The sequence below is a fragment of the Planococcus citri genome, chromosome 1, assembly GCF_950023065.1.
Source record: "Planococcus citri chromosome 1, ihPlaCitr1.1, whole genome shotgun sequence".
In the NCBI taxonomy this organism is placed as follows: domain Eukaryota; kingdom Metazoa; phylum Arthropoda; class Insecta; order Hemiptera; family Pseudococcidae; genus Planococcus; species Planococcus citri.
Genome location: NC_088677.1, coordinates 27,978,250 through 28,004,193, shown reverse-complemented (window position 1 = coordinate 28,004,193; position 25,944 = coordinate 27,978,250). Strand labels below are relative to the sequence as shown.

The window sequence follows — 25,944 nt, the reverse complement described above, 5'->3', positions numbered from 1 at the left end:
ATCATCTATACCGAGTGGCGACAAATTAACGCGTGCTGAGCGTGCCGAAACCGAATCTGCAGCTGAAGCTCACCATCAGATCAGCTGACGCCAAGGCGTAAGGCGCTAAGGCCCAAGCGACGCGACGCGACTACCGGAGTGGGGCTTTTACGAGTATTTGGACTCGATTGGGTCGTGGACCCGCGGTTCGCGATTCGCGACGCCGCCGTAACATTTACTCGTTAGTTACTTGTTACTCATTTCTCGTTTCACATTTTCTCATTTCTCATTTACGATCGGCAACGGCAACGGCAATCGCGAGATCGCTTTCGCATTTAGTATCACATGTGTACGAACGCGGACGCACGCTAGTATTCGCTTTCGCTTTCTCGCTCCATAGTCCATCCGATCTAACAGGTTCAGCGATCAACTCGACCAACATTCGGTTTCGCGTCACTGTTCGCAATTCGCGCATTCGCGAGAAATACTCGTAAAGTCGTAATCGCGATCGATTGATTTTTAACTTTTGCTACTACATAGTACGTCTACGTACATACAAGCGTGTGTAGTGTACGCATTACCTATACGCATTCGTGTGTTTGAATCGATGAACTTGTTGTTTGTTTTGCCGGCTTATCTGTTTCATTTTTTACGCCTGCGCGAGTCGAACTGGACAAATGGTCGCGTGTACGATTGCCTATAGTGTCTGTGTATATGTCATAATCAGTGATATGTGAAAAAGTTTGCTTCGCTTTGTCGACAATAGTTACCTATAGACCTACTTAACTTTGATATTCGATCGTCAGCAATCATCATCTCCATATTTACGACAATTGATCAAGTTGAACTGGATGTTGAACGATACAGACGGCTTTTAATGTTTTTTTATTCCACCAACACCGAGCATTGGACGGTCGCTACAGCTATTTAGTAGCATTTTCTGAAACGTAACACTATAAACCCCGAGACCGACACATAAGTAGAAGTACTCATCAATACCTTCTTAACGTAGCTGCATCTGCACTACCTACACAGGTACTCGTAGGTATCTGCTGTATGCGTTTTGGACCAACACGTTAACAACATGGATGTGGAATTCGAAGATGTCACTTTCAAAGCCCGCGCAAACTTTTGGAATCGATCCGGTAAGATAATACGTACCTATACTTATTCTGTTTAAGCTATTAGTCCCAGTCCAACAGGCAAAAAGTGTCCTAGAAATCGAATTCCTCTACTTCCCCCCCCCCCAATTTGGATGTAGAATTAGGTACCTACTTCAAAACGATGTTACGATCGACATATCAACAATCAACATCTATTAAAATTTCGCGAGAAGTTCAAATGAAGACCACACAGAAAGACCCAGATAAGTCGAAAATTTTCAAAAATGAGTTTAGGGTCGAATTGAATTCACACTGAGGAGTAAAAAAATGTAGTCCATTTGGATTTTGAAAAAATTTGACTTTATATAGTAAAAATGGCCATTTTTACAAAAATGTTTTTTTGAGCATTTTTTAGAAGAATTATTGTGAGCCAGAAATTGGGTGTTGATTCCTGAGATTTTTGAAGCAAATTAATGGGACCTATTACAATATTTTTTGTACGTTATTGTTTGAGCATTTTTGAAGAATAGTTAGTCTGATTCATGGTAGCATTATAAAGTAAACAATTTCACGAGTTGCCATTAGATATAAGGTAAGATGAATGATGCAACAACAGTTTATACTTTTAAAAAAATATCAGCTGCAATTCTATAGTAAATCGTCGCACAGTCGATAACCTACAGTCAATTTGTAATAAATGGCCAATGTTTGGCTTTCTGGTGAAATTAAGAACAGTTTTGATAGGTCGCATGGCATCTTTCAAGAAAATGACCAAAATTATTATTCAATTTTGGGCTCAGAACATCTCAAAAATGCTAAAAAAAAAAAAGGCACGCTAGAGGAAAAATTTAGGTTTCATACAAAATTTCAACCCATTTTGATATGTCACATGACATATTTTTGAAAATCCCAAAAATCATATCCCAATTTTGAGGACCCCAAAATCTTCAAAAATATTCCCAAAAAAAGTGTTGCTGATTGTGAGATATATGATTTTCTGGAAAAATTTTGAGACATTTTGATATGTTGCATCACACTTTTTGGAAAATTCCAAAAATCACGTGACCCAATTTTGAGGGTAAAAAATCTTCAAAAATACCCAAAAGACGTTTTCGTGGAAATATTTCATTTTCTGGAAAATTTTTTATCTATCTTGATACGTCTGATCGCACTCTTTCAAAAATCCCAACAATCATGACTCAATTTTGAGGCTCAAAATTCTTGAAAAATGCTCCAAAAATATTTTCATGGAAATATTTGATTTTCTCGCGAAATTTCAACCCATTTCAATATGTCGCATTGGGCTTTTTCGAAAATTTCAAAAATTATTAGGTACTCAATTTTGGGATCCATAATTCTTCAACATGCCTAAAAAACCATTTAGTGGAAATATTTTATTTTTTTTACGAAATTTCAAATCTTTTTGAAATGTCGTACTTACACTTTTTCAAAAATCCCAATAATCAGGGCGCAATTTTCAGGGTCAAAATATTTTAAAATGCTCAAAAAACAATTTCGTGTATATATTTAATTTTCTAGCGAAATTTCAAACTACTCGTATTTTGAAATGTCGCATTACATCTTTTCGAAAATCTCCAAAATCATGGCCCAATTCAAAGGGCCAAAATTCTTCAAAAATGCCCAAAAAAACATTTTCGTGAAAATATTTGATTTTTTGGCCAACATTTTAACGTATTTTGATATGTCTCACAGTACTTTTTCAAAAATCTTAACAATCACGACTCAATTTTGAGGCTCAAAATTCATCAAAAATGCATAAAAAACGTTTTTATGGAAATACTTGTACTTAGTTTTCTCGCAAAATTTTAACCCATTTTGATAAGTCTCAGTAAACATTTTCAAAAATCGCAAAAATCATGACCCAATTTGGCCCTAAAATTCTTCAAAAATTCTCAAAAAATATTCCCATGAAAATATTTGCTTTTCTCACGAAATTTCAACCTACTTGTATTTTGCTATGTCTCACCATACTTTTTTCAAAAATCCTAAAAGTCGAGGCTCAATTTTGAGGGCCAAAATTCTTAAAAAATATCCAATAAAATCATGTTTGTTGAAATATTTGATTTTCTTGCAAAATTTCAACCTAAATGTGACATTAAACCTTTTCAAAAATCCCGAAAATCATGACCGGATTTTGAGGATCAAAATTCTTCAGTAATACTCAATAAAAAAATTCGCGGAGATGTTGGATTTTCTGGCAAAATTTTAACACATTATAATATGCCTCATCGCACTTCTTCGAAAATCCTAAAAATCATGGTCCAATTTTGAAGGTGAAAATTCTACAAAAATACCTTCTGGTAAAATTTCAACTTATTTTAATACGTCTCACAGCACCTTTTCAAAAATCCCAACAATCATGACTCGATTTTAAGGGTCAAAAATCTTCAAAAATACTCAAAAAACATTTTGATGGAAGTATTTGATTTTATGGCAAAATGTTTACCTATTTCGATAGGTATGTCTCGCCGCACTTTTTCAAAAATTCTCAAAAATCGTGAACCAATTTTGTCGTTAAAATTCTTCAAAAATGCTCAACAAACATTTCCGTGAAAATATTTGTTTTTCTCGTGAAATTTTAATCTATTTTGGTACGTCTCACCACATTTTTTTCGAAAATTCCAAAAATCATGGCCCAATTTTGAGGTCTAAAATTCTTCAAAAATACAGAATAATTAAAATCATTTTTGTGGAACTATTTGATTTTCTGACAAAATTTTAATCCATTTTGATGCGTCTGACAGTACATTTTCAAAAATCTCACCAATCATGAGTTCATAACTCGATTTAAAAGCTCAAAATTCTTGAAAAATGCTCAAAAAAATTTTCGAGGAAATATTTGATTTACTCGCGAAATTATAACCTTTTTCGAATATCGCATCAGGTTCTTTCGAGAATTCCAAAACTAATAACTCAATTTTGATATCCAAAATTTTTCAAAATGCTCAAAAAAATTTTTCTCGGGAATATTTGAATTTATCGCGAAATTTCAACTTATTTTGTTAGGTCGCAACATGCGTTTTAAATAATTCTACGACACTTCATTTCTACTCAAAATTGGCGGAGAACGCAACTATAAAATTGAATTGCGGCTTATTAATGCATTTTGGCCATTTTGGGGCAAAATTTGCTCAAAAATTATCCGTTTTGCTACTAGCAAGTGAAGGAAACATTAGCGCATTCGCATTCACGCGTTTGTTGAAATGTAGTTTCAAGCCAAACGATTCGCAAATTCGCCGGTTAATTAGTACTTCATTCGATGGTCAGTTTATTATATGACGCGTAATTATTACGCACGTAGCAATTGTGCATGAGCGCGAGTAATTAATTCATTAGTACCCTACGGATACATTTACTTATATCAATTATCACACCCGTTCCGGACGTTGATTCGTACCTAATATGTAGGTAGGTACCTAGTACCTACTATGTACCTCGGTATTTTATTGCCATTTCAAGTCGATTAAGTAATTATTTTGCTATTAAAAATTGGCTGGCCCCGGTGGCCCGGCACTCAGGCACACACCGTTCTCACCGCGAATTGCGCATTGCCGCCTCAAACTAGTACGCTGGCTAAAGCTAAATTACGTACATACGTCTTAGGTCTAATTCAGCACAGATTCGTGGACAAGTAGAAGTCGTTTAAGTGAGTAACAAGCAGATACCTATTAATAGCTTACGCATAGGTACTCGTAAACTGCTACTTGTCGTTCTCAATCTCAATCGTGAGTCTAGGTACCATGTTAATCCAATAGGCACACGTAATTAGGTATTCATATTTTGCCGGTCATTTGTCGAGCGGCGAGTGACGAGCGGAAATGAGCAATGTTAGAGCCCCGGTTGATAAGTAGAGACTAATGCGGTTCCTTTATTTTGAAATAAGTACGCTCTACGCACCAACAAATTGCAAATTGCAATCTAATGTTATTGTCAAAATGAAAAGAAATATATTCTCGTTGTCTTTGTTTTCATCGCTGAACGAATTAAGATGACAATCATGTTAATGACAAATATGAGATACCTACCATGTTCTTTTTGGTAGTTGATAACAAAGTAGCGATTTTAGTAAATTTCGCTAAGTATGAAAAAATTTGAAATCGTTTTCGTAAATAAAATTCGAAACAAATACTGGCCCTAGAAAACTAGATTTTTCAACTTTCTCTAACTAAGTACAGCATCGGATAGTGAAAATGAAGAAATATCTGAAAATGTAAGTGCTTAGCAGAAAAAAAAGCGACTCGAAAAACTCACAGGTAAACTTGAACCGGTCAAAACGAAAAATACTTCGCACCTTCAACACTGATAAACCAACTGTACCTATCATCGAATTAAACTGAACACGTATCTAATGATGTACATAGGTAGTACATACATCAAATTTCATTCCACATAGAATCGTGAAAAAAGAAATTGATAACCTTGCAAAGCTAGATAATAAATTGCTCGATCTCTTCCTTATGACCGAACTGAAGATGTCGATGTTTTGAAAAACAAAAAAAAGTAATCTGTAAAAAATATGAGTCGTTTAACGCAGATTTGAAAAAAAGCTATTGGAGAATTCAAAGCATTTGAGGAAGAAATATCTCCTGGTGGTCGTGGTTTTGATGCCAGGTATTTTGAAGCAACTTTATTAAATCCATTAATAAATATCCAAGACTTGATAGCGCCTGAATTTCACGGACAATGTGCTGATTTTCCTGATTGGTTCGCCGAATTCATCTCTATGATGTACGATAATGTTAAAATAACAAGTTTCCAACGAATGTGTATTTTGTTAAAACGGAGTTATAAAAGGAAATGCAGAGTTATTATTAAAAGACTACAGTGCTCCTAATGAAATGTATAAACCTGCCTTTACAAACATTAAACAAAAATTCAATAATAAACACAAAATAATCACAGAACAATTTCATGGTATCTAACAGAATTTTTTTGAAAAATCACTGAATTTTTACTACTCTCACTACCGATTTTTAAAATCACTATTTTTTCACTACTTTCACTACATGTTAGATCCCCTGTATTTCGAAAAATAATGACGCTAAATAAGTTAATTTGGACGGTTTTCAGACCAGTTTTTAGAAAATCTGAAATTTCCAAAATATACTCGAAAGCTCCAGAACAGCCTGAAATCACCTCCAATCGACTCAGCATATTATTAAAAATGAGGTACTAAGTGAATTTCGTTTCAACAACTCAATTGAGTAAAATATTGTGGAAATTTCAATTTTCAAAAATCTGCTAGAGTGCTCTAGAACTACCACTCAAAATAGTTCGACCCTATCGATTTGGAGGATCGAAAACAGGGAACACACCAAATTTCAGCTCTCTTCATCTATTTGGTAAATTTTGATTTTTTCCTATTTTTGGCCTGTTTAATTTTCAAAAATTCATTAAAAATCCAAATCATTTGCGAACTTAAAAATTTGACCTATCCCGGTAAACACATAGTACGCGATACGCCAGCGAATAGAAGGCGATCATCGTATTGGCAGCCGGCGTATCGCCGGCGGGAATCGCGTTCGAATCGCCGGCGAAAATGTCCGCTTTTTCCGCAGCGGAATCCGAAGGCGATACGCCGGCGGGAATCGCAGTGATATCGCTGTTGAAATAGAACGCGATTCGAAGGCGATTCGTCGGCGGAAATCGCAGCGATATCAGAACGCGATTCGAAGGCGATTCGAAGGCGATAATCGCAATGATGTTTTGCTTTGGTTTTTTCCTAGTTTCTTCTCCCACATTAGAATCAGAACGTATTCTTCAATTAATTTTACGAGTAATTTACTTGTTTACATAATTAAAAATCAAGAAAACAAAATAAATAACGAGTAAATTAAGTGAAGAATGCTTTCTGATTCTGATGTAGGAAGACAAACTAGGAAATAACAAAAGAAAAAACGATGAAGTACCTATACTTGGGTAAATCACTTCACACAAGAATGCAACAACATCAATTGTAATTTATTAAAATAACCAAAAACACAAAAATTGAATTATGGAGATTTAGAATAATTATTCTAAGTCACCATACAAAATCCATTTGAAATCATCAAAAATTTATCAGAATTCATCACTAAAAAACAGTTCAAAATCACCATGAAAAATTCCAAGCTGAATAAAAAAATTAAATTTGAATCAATACAGTGAAAAATTTATTTTAAAAATCACAAAAAAGTGTCAAAAATTGCTAAAAAAAAATTCATTAGAAATAATCACAAAAAAATTCCAATCTGACTCATCGCTGAAAAATTTATTCTATATACACACCACGAAAAAAAATTGTTCGTTATCACTCCAAAAAAATTAATCAAAATTCAACACCAGAAAACCAATTTGAAATAAACACGAACGAAAAGATAAAAAAAAACACAACATTCTGCTCGTTATTGCATGCTTGCGTAAGAACATCTGAATGCTCACTCGATTGAACGCGAAACAAATGCGAAAATCGCATGAAAAATATTGTAAAAGAACTCTACTAAATTCGCCTTCTATTCGCCGACGAATAGACCGCGGAAATCGCGCTGAAAAAAATGAAAAAGATCGTTGCGAAATTCGTAGGCGTATCGCCGGCGGATTCAGCAGTGTTTTTTTCAAATTTTTTCAGCGCGATTGTCGCGTTCGATTCGCCGGCGGATAGAACGCGAGTATCGCGTTGAAAACATCACTGCTGAATCCGCCCGCGATACGCCTACGATTTTTGCAACGAGATTTTTCATTTTTTTCACTGCGATTTCTGCCTTCTATTCGCCGGCGAATCGAACGCGATTTTCGCGACCGCGATTTCCGCCGGCGATTCGCGTTCGGTGTGTTTACCGGGATGTTTCCAAATTCGTATTTCTGAAGATCAGATCACCTCAATTCAAACCTGATGGACAATTTATTTCAGCTGATTTTCAAATTCCGTGATTTTAGAATTTTTTTTTTTGATTTGCCATTGAAAATAAAAGGACATAGGTATAGAAGTGACTTACATAACTTTTCTCATAAGGATTATAAAATTAACTACTTACTTATTCTCATACGCAAGTTCATATTCTATCTCTTTTGGAAGGAAATTTGTACTCACCTGAAACAAAAAAAAATTTAGGTGGATTAGTTAGTTACCTATAAAATTATTGATCAATCAACAGATATACGAGTACGATGAAATAATAATGGTCGAAGGCCACAGTAAAAATTCTTACTATCTCGATGTTTAATAAAGAGCCAGAAATGAATATTCACAAAAAAAAGTATCATATGAATAACATTGATTGTGAAAATCACTCAAATGTACTTATCAAAAATTGATGGAACATCGGAAATGACCAAAATTTGGGAAAATGTCTCATTTGGGTAAAATTTTGCACAGATTGGGCAAGTGCTTAGATTATTGAAAAATACCAAGAATTAATCTGAAATCTTCAAAATTGAATGATGATTTGTCATAACGGCAGAAAATGTCATATTTGTCAAATTGAGGCCCTCTTCCCAATACTTCATTGAAAATGACCAGAAGTTGATCATGGTATCTACCTAAGGGACCAGAAAAAAGCGTAATACCGTGAATGCTCGTTCTAAAGCAAAAGAGCATAGGTAATAAAAGAAGTGGAAACGTGAACTTTACTTTGAATTTGAACAACTGCTCCAGTTAGAAATAAAAAAATCTGAAATTTTATTTTGATTTTGAGGTCTGCTATAATAATACACAGTGAAAGCTCGTTATAACGCTCATCAAGGGACTGGAAAAAAAGAGAGTTTATAAACCAAAACATGTTATAAGCAAAAGTCTCGTTTTTAAAGCAAAAAGAGCGTAATAAAAGACGTGGACACGTGAACTTCATTTTGAATTTGAACAACAAAACTGTTTTCTGTGGTCAAAATTTTCAGAAAGCCTTGCTGTTTTGTTCCAAATTTTTCAAAAAGTACCTAATCAGTTGCTTGTCAAAATTTTGAAAAATTTCACTTTTCAGTTTTCTTTGCAAGATTATGACGAAAAATCTAGAGCTCTACTCTTTAGTAAAAACTTGAGATATGTACTTAGGTACTAGCCTTTTTTGTAAGAATTGTAATCAAGCTTCTATTAAAGTTTGATAAGGTTATCAAGAAATCTTGATTTTTTTAGGCCAAAATCTAAAATAATTTTACTTGTTTGTATGAACTGAAACTGTTGAAAGTTGAAAACAGATTTTTTGGCAAAATTATGCCATAAGTTTTTTTTTGAATTTTTTACATAAAAGTAAACTTTTTTGTCACAAAAAATCGTTTTTTTGTTGTCGAAATTATAAAAAAAAAATGTGATTTTTCCTGAATTTTAGAGCGCTAAAACATGTTTTACAGTTGAATCTGGATAACTCAAAACTCCATCTACTTGAAAACTCCAGTAACTCGAAGCAAAGTCTGTTTCCCTTCAACTCCCCATAAAACTCTATGTAAAATTCATTTCTTTACCTCGAAGTAAGAAGTCCAAAACCTCCCAATAACCCGAAGTAAAATTTTTGAAAAATATAGAAAAAACCTCTAAGTCGAACGTTGCCAACGTTTTGCCTCTATAACTCTTTCTTGTTGAAAAAACTTGTAAAGGGTATTCCTATTCCCGGTTAAGATAGGTGAAATGGCCCTGTTCCCAGATTTGGAAAATCATGATGGATTATTGTTGGGTACCTTCAATGAAAATTTTCGAGCGGAATTTCCACCCCCCCCCAACCCACCCCCTTGGTCAGTATAGCCAAAAAACGCGTTTTTTGCGAGAAAAATTCTGTATCCATGAGTAGTGGGGAGAAAATTTTGGTACCACACGGAAAGTGTAGGGGAACAGTGGGCCTTTCAACATGATATTTTTCAAAAATTTTCATCACAGTGGTGGGGGTAAAATTGACAAAAGAAAACTTTGAACCGCCACAGCTCCGAATTGAAGGGTTGGGCACTAAAACTGTTTTCGCCAAAATGTGTCTTTTTACAAGTACTTTCTTCCTACTAATCCATAAAATTGAAATTTTGTCTGCAAAAAGCTCATATTTGCAAAAAACCCTGAAAAATATGCGTTTTTCGCGTTTTTTTGTCAAATTATGCGAAATATGCAAAAAATGTATAGAACACAAAATGGATACAGAATTTTTCTCGCAAAAAACGCGTTTTTTGGCTATACTGACCAAGGGTGGTGGGTTGGGGGGCGGAAATTCCGCTCGAAAATTTTTATTGGAGGTACCCAACAATAATCCATCATGATTTTCCAAATCTGGGAACAGGGCCATTTCACCTATCTTAACCGGGAATACCCTTTAAATCTCATAGATGCAAACCTCTTTTACAAACACATTGGAGTAATTGTAAGTACATTTATGTCCATAAACATACCTACGTTTCACTCAAATACACAGGTATAATAACTGTTTCCACTTCATTCCATGGTAAAAAAAAACCATTCATTTATGTAATTCAAACTTCGCTAACTCGAAATATACCAAAAAGAACTTCCATAACTCGAACTCCGATAACTTGAAAACTCTGATAACTCGAAGTCAACTCTTTCTCCCTTCAGCTTTGAGTTATTGAGACTCCACTGTATAATCACTCATGGGCGTTATATTGCGATTAATTTTACATTGATTTAAATGGGGTTGTCTAGAGACCAGAGGAAATCAGCGTTATAACCAGGGCTCGGATTTTTATGCTGGAGCATATTTTTTGTATGCATAGGGGATAGGGAATTTTTCAATTATCTCCACGATTCATGAAATTTCAAGTCAAATGAGCCTAATTTGTTAGAGCATATTTTGGCATATTTCACCATAAAAGCATATAAAAGCATATTTTGGCATTTTTTAGGGAATATTTTGCGTTTTTAGAGCATATTTTACGTTTTTTAGCGGTTTTTAGGGAATATTTTGCCCAATTTCAAACTTTTGCATCAAATTACTATATTTTTGTGAAACTGGCAATAGCTCACTCCTACCTACCTATTTTTTTATTCATTTTATTTGTTTTTTATTCCTTTAATAATGGAACTAGAATTACCTTTTCGTGATTTTAAAACGGTCTGTTTTGCATTTTTGTTTGTGAATTCTTGGTAGGTATTACACAACAATATTACTAAAATCGTATAGGAATTAATTTTTCCTGTAAAACAATACCCATACTTATCGTTAGGGAATATTTTTACTTTTTAGAGCATATTTTGGCATTTTTTAGGGAATATTTAAGCGCATATTTTGGGTTTTTTAGAGAAAGAATATCCGAGCCCTGGTTATAACAAAATCAGCTTTTTACTACCTATTCAACCAAATTCACTACATACTTTATTTACCCAAAAATTGACAATTTGCAAATTTTAAACAGATTAGCATAGTCTTAAAAGTATAGTCTTGGATTTTGATGGCAACAGCCCAGGTAGAGACAGAATCTCAAATACGTTTATGTACCTACTATCTTTTGGGATCGGGCATTTTTTCCAAAACAGATTCAGAAGAGGCTAGAGCGAAAAAACCACTATAGCTACATATTAGCTTAGCTTCTCTTTGAGAACCCATATCCTCCTTCCAGAGGCACCTTCGAAGCCAAAAATTTTTCCAAGTAACTCTCAACTCAAAACGAAGGTATCCACTAAATTTGGTCAAAATCCATCAACATTATTTTTTTTGCGATTTATCTGAATGTAGATGATGCCGATAAATGTGTGTTATCTACTCGTATCTAGCTACCTATACCTACATAATATGTAATATGCACAATGCACGTGTTCGTGTAGGTAAAGGTATACACAGCGTATTTATATTATGTGTACAGTTGGTCGGTTGCCGCCAACCTTGGCTTTGAACTCGTTAGAATACCATTACAGCCGATTGCGAGAAGATATATCAGCGCGCTCGTGCTCCTACAAATAAGTAGATTTTCGGACCCGAATTTCTTTTTTCGCTTCACTAGTCACTACCGAGTAGATAGTTATTGTCACATTTTGCCATTCTATACATCTTTACAAAAATTTTGCAATTTTTTCGTTGTTTTTTCAAAACTTTCAAATTTTTTTTGAGTGTTTTTTTGGTAGAATTTTAACACGTTTTCAACACTTTTCCACGCAACTTTTGCCAAATTTCACTGAAATCACTAGTTTAGGGGTTTGGACGCGCGCTTTTACTGGTGTACCTTGAGCTATTTTTCTGTTCGACTTTGAGCTTCAACTTGGACAACCAATAAAAGCCCGGAGGGCGGACGATAGACGTACTCGTGCCATGGACCTGTATCATAGCTATAACAGATGCATGAACTCAAGTACATACATGGGTAATATACGAGTAGGTATAGGTCTGCGTACGGTGATGAAACTGCATTTTGTATACTCGTACGGTGCTCGGTACTCGTATGTAATTATTAGCAATGAAGAATTGCTCGTTTTGAAATGAACCGGAATATTTATGAATGAGATAACGAAATATAATATTAAGGTTATCGAGCTCTAAGAGTATATGAACGCTAAACGCTGCACGCTGCCTGTGTCGATATATTCACGCTCACGCAGCATCAGCTAATAAGCGAGCAGCAACGAGACGATGACGTCTCGTAAGTCGCAAGTGTCCACAGGTGTTGAAAATGACGCGAAAGCGACGGCTGCAACCGCAGCAGAAGTTGACGCGGTTGGGAGGTCGCATCGCAGAGTTAACGACCAGCAAACAAAATAAAAATGTCGCGAAACGTATTCGCGTGATTGTTGGCCAATGACCATTTTATTATCGCCAAATACTTGGGTAGTAGGTCTAGGTACATACATTGGAAAATATATAGCAAATGATTCATCATCGTATTCAAAATGCCTACGGTACTTCATTGAGAATATGTGTCAGCTCAAAGCCAGCGTCGCGACTCACGTCTGTGGAATAAAAAATGGCGTTTTTAGATGTTTCGGGAATGTTGTGGACTTTGAGGAGCAAAACCGTACTGGCAAAAACGCAAAACATGACGATTGTCTTTAAGTGTGAGGGAGCGTGTCGCACTTGCAATGAGGTTACCTCTAAATGAAAACAACCCTTGCGGCTGGGGATGGCGAATTCGAGGTCGAGGTTTTCAAGTGTGGAAGCCAAGAATTTCACCATTAAGTATCTATAGTATCTACTGCCTCGTTTTTATCTTACAGCACCCTGTACAGCTATTGAATTGAAAACGGTCATTTAATTGCCTATTCGCCATCACCCAGCCTCATGAGCCATGAGCAAATAAATACACACGAGTAGAAATAAGGAAGCTGACGAGTGACGACAAACGAGCGTCTGTATGGGTGAGGTGAAAGGGAGGAAGTATGTCAATTTTACGACTTTTTTGTGAAATGTCGACGTAATTCACCCGAAGAGTATAAAATTACGCGTATAATTCGATAATAAGACGTGGACGACGGAATACGAGAGTACAGTACGTACTTATAGCGTATGCGATCATTCGTATCATTTACGTTAGGGCCAGTTACGCATAGGTACCTAGGTATCAGGTATAGGTATCAGGAGCTGCACAGTCAAAAATTCGAGTGCCACACGTCACACATGACACATCACATCACATCACATGCATTCGAATTCGAGTTCGAGCCCAAATCAAAAAGTATTTGTACCTACCAACCGAGTACCAGGCAATACCAACCTATTGCTCAGTTGATGTTGCGTTGAGAAGAAAAACGTGTTTTTGATTTTTGATGCGAGAAACGTATGTAATCGTTGTTGTAGTTGGGTGGTCGCGGTCTTGGTCGACACCTCGATATTTGGCAGTCGGTAGCAGTCCAGCTGATAAAAATTACATGGTGTGTAACACGTCTTAACAGTCCTGCTAATCCTGCAGTTGCCCTGCTTTTCATCAAATTTACCAAAATTTTCTCTATTTTTTTCTCAATCAGACGTTGAATTTTCAATTTAAGTATTTTCCTTTTTTGTGGAATTTTGAAAAAAATGTTGCTGTTTTCCCACCTGACTGGTGAAAAAATTTCTGAGCAAAAATAGCTTTCAGCAGTTGGAAAAATATAGAAAATTTTCCGCCTTCGCTTCATTTGGGCAGAACTTCTTTCCGGTATACCTATATTTCTTTTTTTATTGCAAGTTATTTTTGAAGAACACAATACTCAAATGCTTTATTTTTGGAAAAAAAAAAAACGTTTGAAAAGTACCTATGATGATTAATTTCATTAAAAATACTTACCTACTCAAAATAATTTGAAAAATTTGAAAAACAAAAGTAGGTTGACTTGATTTCTAACAATGTGGAGTCATTCCACATCAATTCGACCAAGAAGTATTAATATGGACAACTTTTTATGCTGAACAACATAATGAAAAATTAGGATGGCATTATTATGTCGTAAAGTCGATTTTAAAAAATTGAAAGTTTGCAAAAAAGTGCGATTTTTTGATTTGAAACACAAAAAAAAGTTTTGACCGGTGAACATGATCAATTTGACCCGTATTTTTACGTATCCGTTGAAAAAGTTGAAAAAACCCCTTCACTCAATGAAATAAATTCATCACAAAAAAATCAAAATTAAAAAAAAAAACGAATTTTGATTTTTTGCTATGAGTGTGATTTTTATCAACTTTTTCATGAAATACGTCAGAAAGAGGTAAAATAAGACAACTGAAAAAATTTAAACTTTTTTTGATGTTTGAAATTGAAAATTGAATTTTTTTGAATTTTGATTTTTTTGTGATAAGTTTATTTCATCGAGTGAAGGGGGTTTTCAACCTTTTCAACGGATACGTAAAAATAGGGGTCAAATGAATCAACTTCACCGGTCAAAACTTTTTTTCATGTTTCAAATCAAAAAATCGTATTTTTTCGCAAACTTTCAATTTTTTGGAATCGACTTTACGACATAATGCCATCCTAATTTTTCAATATGTTATTCAGCATAAAAAGTTGTCCATAATATATTTTTTTCAGAATTTTTGAGAGTCGGAACGATATGAAATCATACGTTTTGAAACTTTTCGAGCTAATTTTTCGTACGGAAAAAAGTGGCAACCCTGATTTTTATGATATAACCAAAAGCCTTTCAAAACCCCTAAATGTTGGAAAAAGTTCCATTTCGGTAGGTATCGCGATTATCGAGTAATCCACAGCTGAAATGGATGATATTTCAAGTTCACTGAAAACTTTGACACCCTCTGACAGCCTTTAAAAAAAGGCTACAGGGCTACGATTTACGCCATTGGTCATCCCTTCAAAACGTCTTTCCACAGGAAAAATTTCAAAAAAATCGCCGACTCCCCCCCCCTTACTTACCAATTCTTGGTCGAATTGACGTGGAATGACCCTGTGCGATCAGATGAGCTACTTTGGAGTCTGGCTATTAGTCGTTCTCTATTTCTTTCCGGTTTGCGCTAATAATAAACATCAATTTGCGAACGTTGAACTTTGAAGTTCAAGTTTAAGGTTTTCTGCATAATTTTTTATTCAAAGCATTCAAAATTTACGAATTAAGTATCACTTCAATTCACAGAATAAATGGAATCTATTTGCATTTTTATAGTAAAAGTTTCGAAAAAAACATAAATCTCTGGTGCAAGCTGCATTATCATTAATTATTATTCATTTTCCTTTCACTTTAATGAAGCGTGAATCAATAAACACCAAAATTTATTTTGGAGTATATGATTTTAATTGCAAAGAAAAGAAACAATCACAGTGTCAAAGTAAAAGAAGAAAAATGCTTCGAGGAATTTGAAAAAATGAAGTTGAAAATAAATATTGAAAAATAAGGATGAGTTCCCATTGACAAATAATTGTGATATTAGAAGATTGGCGAAAGTAAACATCGGAGAACGAGCGACCAAAACTAATTACCCCAGAGCCGAAGAGAGGGGAGGCAAATGGAGCAATTTGCCCCGGGCCCTCGTTTTTCAGAGGGCCCTTATTTTTTGAAAAAGGTTAATAAGTTGGCAATTTCAAATATTTAGTGATGAACTGACAACTTTAAAATTTGTAAATTATGTCTAAAATTGTTAAAAACCACTAATTTTCAAATGTTATTTTAAAAAAAATATTGCCCGAGTGGAGCGAGGGCGAAATTTGCAACTTCTCTACACGTTTTCTAATTTCGAAACACTCTTCAAAATAAAAATCACATTTATTGTCATCATTTTATACAAATACGTCTTTATTTTAAACCTACTACGTGGATTGGTGTGGGAGGGAGAGGTGAAAATTGTTCATGGGCCCCTCATTTTTTTGCCCTAGGCTCTCGCTGGCTCTCTAAGGCCCTGAACTACCCAGTTGTCTTGTTCCTTGTTTTAAAAAAATGGGTCCTTTAAACAAAAAATTTTGAAAGTCTTCTTGATTTTTTTCCCCCGAAATCAAAGACCAAAAGTTTATGCTATCTTACTTAAAAATATTGAAATAGAAGTCTCGTTTTTTCGACAAAAATTGCGAAGCTAACCTTTTTTTTCAAATTGCTTTCTGCCAAAAATTTCAAAAATTTCCAATTTGTTTTCATAGCTCAAAAGTCCTACTTTTTTTCCAAATAATAAAAGTTGAAAAAAAATTGCTTTTTCGACAAAAACTGCAAAAAAGTATTTGCTCGAAATTGCCAGAAAAGTATCCACTGCTTTTTACCAAGAAATGCCAACAATCGATAAAAATTCTCGCTCTGCAGAAAAATTGCAAAGCCTCACTTTTTCATCAAAAAGTTGCCAAAAAATTGCTTTTTTGACAAAAATTTCTAAAAAATATTTTTTTTGGCCAACAATGCTACTTCATGTTAAAATTGAGAAATTCTTGCTATTAGACAAAAATTGTCGCTTTTTAGCAAAACAGAGAAAGATTTTCACTTTTTTTAAAAAAGTTACTCAAAAGTCACAACACTTTGCCTAAATTTGCATAAAAGAGTCACTTTCGCCAATAATTTTCAAAAACTCCTGTTTTTTTCTAAAATTGTCAAATAAGTTATGCTTTTTGCAAAAAATTATCAAAAAAGTCGTTTTTTGAAAAAAGATCCAAAGTTCAACTTTTATTCAAAAATTGTTTCAAAAGTTTCATTTTTCGCCAGAAATTTCCAGAAGAAAAGCCTTTTTTCGCTAAACTTGTCAAAGTCTCGCTTTTTGCCAAAAAATACAAAAATTCTGTTTTATTTGACAAAAAATTGTCAAGAAGTCTCGTTTTTTTTTTTTTTTTTTGGTCAAAAAGACGAAAAACGTAGTCCTAGATTTTTGTTTTAATTTTAATTTTCATACAATCGGAGTTGGTGACTAGAAGGATGCGCTCGCACAGACACGTTTCCTTTTCCGTCTATCACTGTGTTACGGTGCAGCGACCATTCGGTTCATTGGTTGGGCGCCGGCGCCCATACACACGATGACAATTGACAATGGTACCTCTACCTACCCCCTATAAACTCATTTACCTGCATAACGAGTATCTCGAACACAATATGTATAATAATAAACCAGTGTCGAGTAATTCGGCATTAAGGCTAATACGTGCCGAATAAGTTGGCCAGTTAGCGTTAGGTTAGGTTAGGTTAGCGATAGCACGATAACGAAAGTAATTGCGCCAACGCAACGTTAGCGTCGTGAATTGATTTCGTAACAAACCGGCGACGGCGGCGGGGGTGGAGCAGCGTACGGTAATAATGTTGAAATTGAAATGAAATGAAACGACCATACTGTACTCGGCACTTATCCGCCAATAGCGGGTCGTTTTTTTGTTTTTGTTTCGTTTGATTTTCGACTATTCGTGAACACGAGTAAGAGTACGAGTACGCGCACAAGTAGAGGTACAGTATGTGCAACTGTTGAGAATGCACACGTAATTGGCACCTATTTGCTAATACGGCGAATAAAAACGAAAATAAAACTTAGCCTAAATCGGCGACCGTACACTGTCGCTCGTATACTCATTAGATGCCTGCAACAAAACTAAAATGACCTAATTTTGGGTAGGCGATGAACTCGAAAAACCTTGAATGAAGATTAGCTAGGTAGGTACCTACTCCGATTCCTTAGTCCATCCCTGCAATGTTTACAAGTAGGTAAAGGTACCAGTAGATAGGCAGGCACGTGTATTTTTTAAACGAGTACCTACCATATCTCTACTTATGTTCGCAATGTTGGAAAATAGGAGCAAAAAGCAAAATATGTACTCTCGTTGATAATTATTGTAAATGCTTGGTCACATTTTCGACTCCTGCGAAATTCTCGTGACTACTTGACGGAAGCAGAGAAAAAAATGAAAAAAAAACAAAGAAAAAACAAAGAAAACATTTTCAATTTAGAGCATGAGTACTCGTAAAACGCGGAAAACTTTCGACAGGTTACGTATACTCGTACCTGAGTAGGTTCTACGTAGTATTAGGTGATTGCCCTCTCAAACGAAAATACAATACCGCTGGGCGCCGCTGATATTAATAACGCGAATCGTTAAAGCCGAGCTAATCAAGTTCAAGTATATCTAGGTTAAAATGGTAATGAATAAAACGAGATATGTACCATAACGCTATGCACATAGCTCGAGTCAGTAGCAGCTAACTAATACCTAGTAATACTCGTAGGTAGGGTACCGATATAAGGCCACGTACCTATTACGTACAAGTTTCAGACATGTACAGTGTACACTATAGACACTAAGTACTAAGTACACATACGCGCAGATTAATCGCGTTCATTGCACCGTAGTATAAACATTATAGGGTGAAAAAATCGCAGGATTTTGACCAAATTCAGTAGCCGAAGATCTTATATATTTTGAGTTGGAAATTACTCAGGAAATTTTTTAGCTCCGGAGGTGCCCTCGAAGGAAAGGGGAGGAAAGGGAAGATGTGTTTCTTCAAAGAAGGGGTACACGAGCTGTTTTGGGGAAAAGTGTTTTAAAAAAATTGAAAAACTCTGGCAAATCCAAAATCAAAGTTACTTACAGAAAACTTCAAAAAAAAAAGATGGAAATATTCTCAGGAAATTGTGCAAAAATTTATTTTAAAAAAAAAAACTAGTTTTCTTCAAAATTTTTGTGAACAACCACTTATGCTCAGAATGGTCTTTGTTATCTTAAAACCAAATCCGTGTATGACCATACAAAAACAGTACCTACGATTTCACGCATCACTGATAAGGTTCGGATATGCTCGGAAGCGTTCCTTGAGTTCTGATTGAACATCAGTTAGCTTCGTGCATCTTCCTTCTATGGTGCACTTTTACTGCACTCAGATGCAAATTGTTCAATTCAGAGCATCCCAGAGTCTTATCAGTGACGCAAAAAGATGATTTTTACTAATAGACATACACGTAGGTATAGATTTGGTTTTAAAGTAATGTCTAAGTAATGATTTGGAATTACATCAACTCATCTAATAAACTCAGAGCCATAAAATCTTCAGTTAAATTCTGGCCCACGCCAGCCCACTAGCAAATCAACCGCCAAGAGAAAACAGCTCTATGTAGAATGCATTAAACACTCAAAATTCATACATGCCTATCTTCTAGAAGAAGACCTCCTCCATTTTGTACCATAGTACGTTCTGTCCAAATCACCATCCATCACAATTTAATCTACTGTCCGAAGTATCACACATTAAAAAATGAGTTCAAGTTACCAATTACATTATCAGAGATTCTATGTGATGACCCACAGGTCTACATGTCTCATACATGGGTCCTAACTTGGGTCTGAAAACACCCACTGATTGAAACAGTGTCTGTCTCAAACACAGGTCTTTATCTTGGGTCTGAAACCACCCACTGATTGAAACAGTGTCTCTCTATGTTCGATTTTAGCCAGGATGTGGGGTAGGTCTCTTGTTGGTTTTTTGAAATTTTTTGGAAATATTGAATTTGAAATCTCACTGTGTTCATCTCAAACACAGGTCCTAACCTGGGTCTGAACACGCCCACTGATTTGAAACAGCATCTGTCTCAAACACAGGTCTTTACTTGGGTTTGAACACACCCACTGATTTGAAACAGTGTCTGTCTCAAACACAGGTCTTTGCTTGGATTTGAAAACACCCACTGATTGAAACCGTGTCTGTCTCAAACACAGGTCCTAACCTGGGTCTGAACACACCCACTGATTTGAAACAGAGTCTGTTTCAAACACAGGTCTTTACTTGGGTTTGAAAACACCCACCGATTGAAACTGTGTCTGCCTCAAACACAGGTCCCTAACCTGGGTCTGAACACACCCACTGATTTGAAACAGAGTCTCTTTCAAACACAGGTCTTTACTTAGGTTTGAAAACACCCACTGATTGAAACTGTGTCTGTCTCAAACACAGGTCCCTAACCTGGGTCTGAACACACCCACTGATTTGAAACAGAGTCTCTTTCAAACACAGGTCTTTACTTGGGTTTGAAAACACCCACTCCTAACCTGGGTCTGAACACACCCACTGATTTTAAAACAGTGTCTGTCTCAAACACAGGTCTTTACTTGGGTTTGAAAAACACTCACTGATTTGAAACAGTGTCTGTCTCAAACACAGGTCTTTACTTGGGTCTGAAAACACCCACTAATTGAAACGGTGTCTGCCCCAAACACAAGTCCTAACTTGGGTCTGAACACACCCACTGAGTCTGTCTCAAACACAGGTCCCAACTTGGGTCTGAAAATACCCACTGATTGAAACCGTGTCTGTCTCAAACACAGGTCCTAACCTGGGTCTGAACACACCCACTGATTCAGATAGTGTCTGTTTCAAACACAGGTCTTTACTTTGGTCTGAAAACACCCACTGATCAAAACAGTGTCTTTAGCGTGTAGTTTCTATCACCTGTTTTGCACATATTCAATTACCACAAAAAACACCTTTTACAGCATGAAACTTTAGGCGAAACATCGTTAACCATATTGAACTGTGTGGAATTCCCATGACGTTTGATTTCTATGAGCTCAAGGGTATTGAGGCGATGGCCTTTTTCCGCAATATGTAGAATTTGTATTCCTGAGTCAGGTAAAAAGTTGTGGCCAGAATTTATAACATGATCAGCAAAATTACTTTTTCCCAGATGGTTATTTTTCCAAGCTGCTATGTGTTCGTTTAACCTTATTTTTAAGCTTCTCCCTATTGGGCTAATATAGGTGGCTGAGCAATTTGTTGCAGGATAGTCTGTACTATAAACATTACTTTTTTCCATTTTAGGGACTTTATCCTTAGCATTACAAAATAATGACCCAAGGGAATTTGTTGAATAGTAGGCGATCTGAATGTCGTTGTCATCATTATTTTTGAAAACTTGAACCAGTTTCAGAGTCTGTCTCAAACACAGGTCCTAACCAGGGTTTGCACACAACCACTGATATGCACTACTTAAAATCAATTCAACCCAAAACCGTCAACTTTGGTCATCGACGCTCAAAAGCAAAATCTTTTTTCAAGAAACCAAAACTGAAACCTAACCTGAAACAAGCAAAATTTTGTGTGCATTCAAAACGATTTCAACCCATTTCAAATAATTTAAACCTGAAACCCAAAACTAAAACCAATATCCAAATCATTTTGAGTTAACAGCACTGTGTTGAGCTGTTGGAGCCAGGTCATCTCCATACAGGAAATGCAGAGTTTTCTATCCTATAGGTTGATCATTGGTGTAGATGTTGAAAAGCACTGGTGACAGCACACTACCATGTGTGCAGACCACATTCCTTCCCATTCAGAGTCACATCAGAACGGCGATCCTTTAGTACCATGATTGATGGTAATCTCTGTAAATCTTACAATTTTCAAACCCATCTTCAATGTGCCAAATTAGATTTAGAATTTGTCTTTTTTAAAAAAGTTTTATGATTAATATTTTGGTTGATCACAGTGAAGAACAATAAAATGGTAGCACATGATTGGACGTTGGATTGGGTTGACAACAATCCACCAATCATATGCATTTATTTCACATTGCTGACGTTGTTGCCAACATGTATTTCTAACAAAAAACTTTCTTTGGGGTACTCGGTATTTCACTTGCGTAGGTCTAGGTAGGTACAGTTTTTGTTTCGTGTTAATGAGATCTGTAAGTTGGAAGGAACAGGTGCAAGTATGTAAATCAAGTTCCTATCTACGAGTATCAATGTTCTAATATCGTTATCCTACTAGGTGTAGGTACAAGTACTCGCACAGTACTTACACTACTTTACACGCACACATAATTCATTGTAAGTACGTATGTACGTAAGAGTAGGTACCTACGTACACTCAAGCAGTGAGCTGTAGTGCGGCGATGAGGACCTTGTTTCACATTTTGCCTTCAGTTTCGACTTTGACTAGACCGCGCGCCGCCTTCGCCGCCACTGCGAAAATTCTTTCCGCATTAAGCGTGACTTCCTTTTTACTTTCCATCTTGGTCAGTTTTCTCGATTTAAGTACCACGCAGCGTGAGATCTTCATATTTTGCAGCTGTAAAACGGCTACGGATGCGGCATCTTACACCGACATGTCGTCGACTATAGGAGTACGCATAGGTACCCACGAAAATTACGATCATTATACGAGCATAGGTACTTTCTTGCTAAGTAATACAGTAAAAGACTCCCAGTACGTAAAACGTGCACGGCTCGGCAAAGTAACAACAAACATACGAGTATCGGTTGGTATATGAATACGATATACCATTATATCAGTGCCTATTACGTATACCTTTACCTACCTAGTGTACCAGGTTGCTGGTACCTCTACCTCCGCCTTTATAGGTCGTATAACCTTGTCAAAGTTGAGAAATCGTTGCGGAAGAGAACAACTCGAACATTGAAATTTTCGAACCTTGCCAGTTGCCAGTTGCCGGAATGCCGGATAGGTAAGTTGGCTGCTCGAATACTCCAATACTCGAATGGGTGAATTAACCTACCCACCAGAGACCGGTTAAACGCTCAGCATCACGCTAAATGCGCCATCGCATTTGCAGGAAAATTTCAAAAGTTATGGGTATGCCGGCAAATGACACCCATATCCAAGTCGCCGTACTCTGCAGTCGGTATGTACGAGTAAGAGTACGCAATCATCATTTATGATGGGTACCATATGATACACGGTGCATCGCATGATTTACCTTCGCTCGCAATAACCAGATGCATGCTCCATAGTAAATTATGTGAGTGCCAAGATGAACTCATGAGGTAAATTACAAATACGAGTAAAAAAAAATGTTCGAAATGACAAGTTTTACAGTTAGGTAGGTAGCAGGTACTCGTACGTCTACGCAGTAGGAATATTGTAATCGCCATTTTCGTTGTTTACGACATTCGTATAGCATTGTTGCCGATTTCTCGGAGAAAGCGTACCTACCTATAGCTGCAGCTGTAGCATAAGGCGATTCGAAAACGATGCGACTCGAACGAAACTTACTGCGATGAAATACTCAGCATCAGGTACTACACGAGTACTGCTTTGTGCAAAGAGTAGCATATCTGGGTAAAATGGGCGATTTGGCCTCATACTCAAATTTTGGACTAATCAGCAGAAGTTTTGATCCTTAAATGATCAAAAAACCAGATAATAGGATTTTTAGAGAGTCAAATCACCTCCAACCTCTTAAAATGTGGTAAAATTTCCGACTTTGACATTTGGCAGTTACTACCCAATTTTTTTTCAAATTTACGGGGATGTTAGACACTTCCAAGGACTATTTATGGAAATTTTTTGAAATTTTTTCAAGCGTATCTTCCGGTCATATTTTCAGTTTTTAAACAACACTTTGGTCACTTCTTCCAGAAGTGCAATAATGAAACAAAAAATATACATTATGTACCTAGCTACCTATATCATGTAGGGACACAACAACACATTTTTTTCAGAATTTTTTATATTGGTGGAAGACCTTGGAAAGTTCAAAAAAACTGATTTTTATGGCTATTCTCGCTTAAATAATTGGCTAATTTGCATGAAAATGATTGCTCGCAATATTATCTTGAAATACGTCCAACTGCACCATCAACCCAAATTTGGATCAAATTTGACGATTTATTGCATCTGTAAAATTTTTACTGCACATGGAAATTGAATTACCTACATGATTTTGGAAACTCCTGAACCTTCTTCTGGGTCACCCAAGTGGCCAAAAATTGATATCTAGACCAATATCAACTTGAAATACATACATCATTACTCATTAGTGTATTATAATTTCAGAGAATTCATCTTCGATTTTTTAAAACCTGTGATAAGTAGTTACATTTTTAATTGAAAAAACCCAGAGTTCAACGAATCGTTTGTTTTTTTTGTTTCAGAATCTAAATGTATATTAAAATCGGTGAGCGGTAAATTTGAAGCCGGTCACATGTCGGCGATTATGGGCCCATCGGGTGCCGGAAAAAGTAGCCTGCTCAACGCAATTTCCGGATTCAGGTTGGTAAACTTTTCAATGCTTTCCGTGCAATTTCCATTTGCTTCCGCTGCACACCGTCGCGCAGTCCGGTGGCCTTCTCCAGTCACGCCTACATCAGATATCTTCATATTTTATCGTGTAATATATGCATGCTTGAGATCTGATTTTCATCAGCTCATTCCTTACAGACGTCGCCGCGCGCTTACGTCATTTTTGCCAGAAAATTTTGATTAGTTTTTGGGTGCTTTTTTCAATTTTTTGAAATTGGATGTAAAAATTAATAGATATCAGATATTAAACACTTCCGAGCTAAAATTAATTCCGAGTTTGTTATGAAATCCTATTGAAGCTTCGAACTGGTTGAATTAGATTGTGAGATCGGATTCAGGGAATGTTCGGAACTGATCTGATCTGATCACATGCAGTCATTTTAACATCAGATAAGATCAGATCACGTCTGGGTAGTGCATATTCCATGGATTCAATTTGACCTCATCAGATGAACAGATCTAATCAAATCTGGTCAGATCAAAGTTTTGATCACATTACTTCAGGATGTCTGACAAAATCTGAAAACTAAAAAGAAGAACCTTGAAAGGACATTTTCAAAATTGAAAATGTACTGATATCCCCCCCCCTCCTCATTCATTTTCGCAAAATTGTAAAAAAAAACTTCAAAAATTAATAATTTTTAAAAGAAAAAAAAAATAGTCAAGAAAATACATCAAACAATGGAAATAATCAAATTGGTTTTCATCAACAAAATAATTAATTTTTTGCTATTATACTTCATTTTAATTATTTTGACTTTCAAAAAAATGAAAAATTCTGAAAAAAGTTTTCATTTTTCGCTCGGTTTTGATCTAATGACAGAATTATTTGAAAATTTGGAACAAAGGAGGACCTTCGAAGTTCGGACAAAAAAAGAGACTTTTTCCTGACTTTTTTGAAAAGAAGGACCCATACAGGCAAAAAGACAAACTTTTCCTGACCTTCTGGATCGGAAGGACTATTATACATATATGTAGTACACCATGTAGATGATTCCATAAGTTGTGGGGGGGGGGGATTTGATTAGATCTGACCAGATCTAAATATTGTACGCGATGAAATTATTCAGAATGTGCGATCGATATTTCCCATTCTTTTCTGTTCCTTTGTCACACCGAAATCAAAGACTATAATATGTACATATGCCTACAAGCCTACATACTTGGATATACATATAGAAATAATAAATACCTACCAAAATTAGATAGGTAGGAACCCGTACCCTGCAGATGTAGATGAGCAGATCTAGATAGCAGATATTATTTTGTAGATAGATACTTAATTGGACTTGCACCATATACTAAAACCTATACTTAAATCCAACATATTCGGCTAGAATTACACGATTTCCCCGCAATAACTTTTTTCCTTTTCTTTTCGGTAGACTTAGTTTTGGACAGACGCCAATCTACGGCGTATATTATATTGTATAAACAAAATAATAATATTCAAACAGGTAATTTGCATATACTTAGTTAATCGAGTCAAAAAAAATAAAATCAACTGGTTTGAAGCTGATTCGTGATTCGTGCGAATCG

The 25,944-nt window shown here is 35.8% G+C and overlaps 2 protein-coding genes across 5 annotated transcripts in view; one reads left to right on the top strand and one right to left on the bottom strand.

The window, feature by feature from the left end:
• The window catches only part of LOC135831202 (uncharacterized), a 572,431-nt gene that overhangs the window by 377,967 nt on the left and 168,520 nt on the right, over positions 1-25,944 (bottom strand). The gene's annotated exons all lie outside the window — the stretch shown is intronic.
• Positions 223-25,944, top strand: part of LOC135831181 (ATP-binding cassette subfamily G member 4) — a 45,102-nt gene continuing 19,380 nt past the window's right edge. The window contains exons 1-2 of the mRNA XM_065343479.1: positions 223-1,124; positions 24,258-24,375. Of these exons, the coding sequence (XP_065199551.1) occupies positions 1,064-1,124; positions 24,258-24,375 (179 nt within the window). The 5' untranslated portion in view covers positions 223-1,063. The remainder of the gene's footprint in view (positions 1,125-24,257; positions 24,376-25,944) is intronic.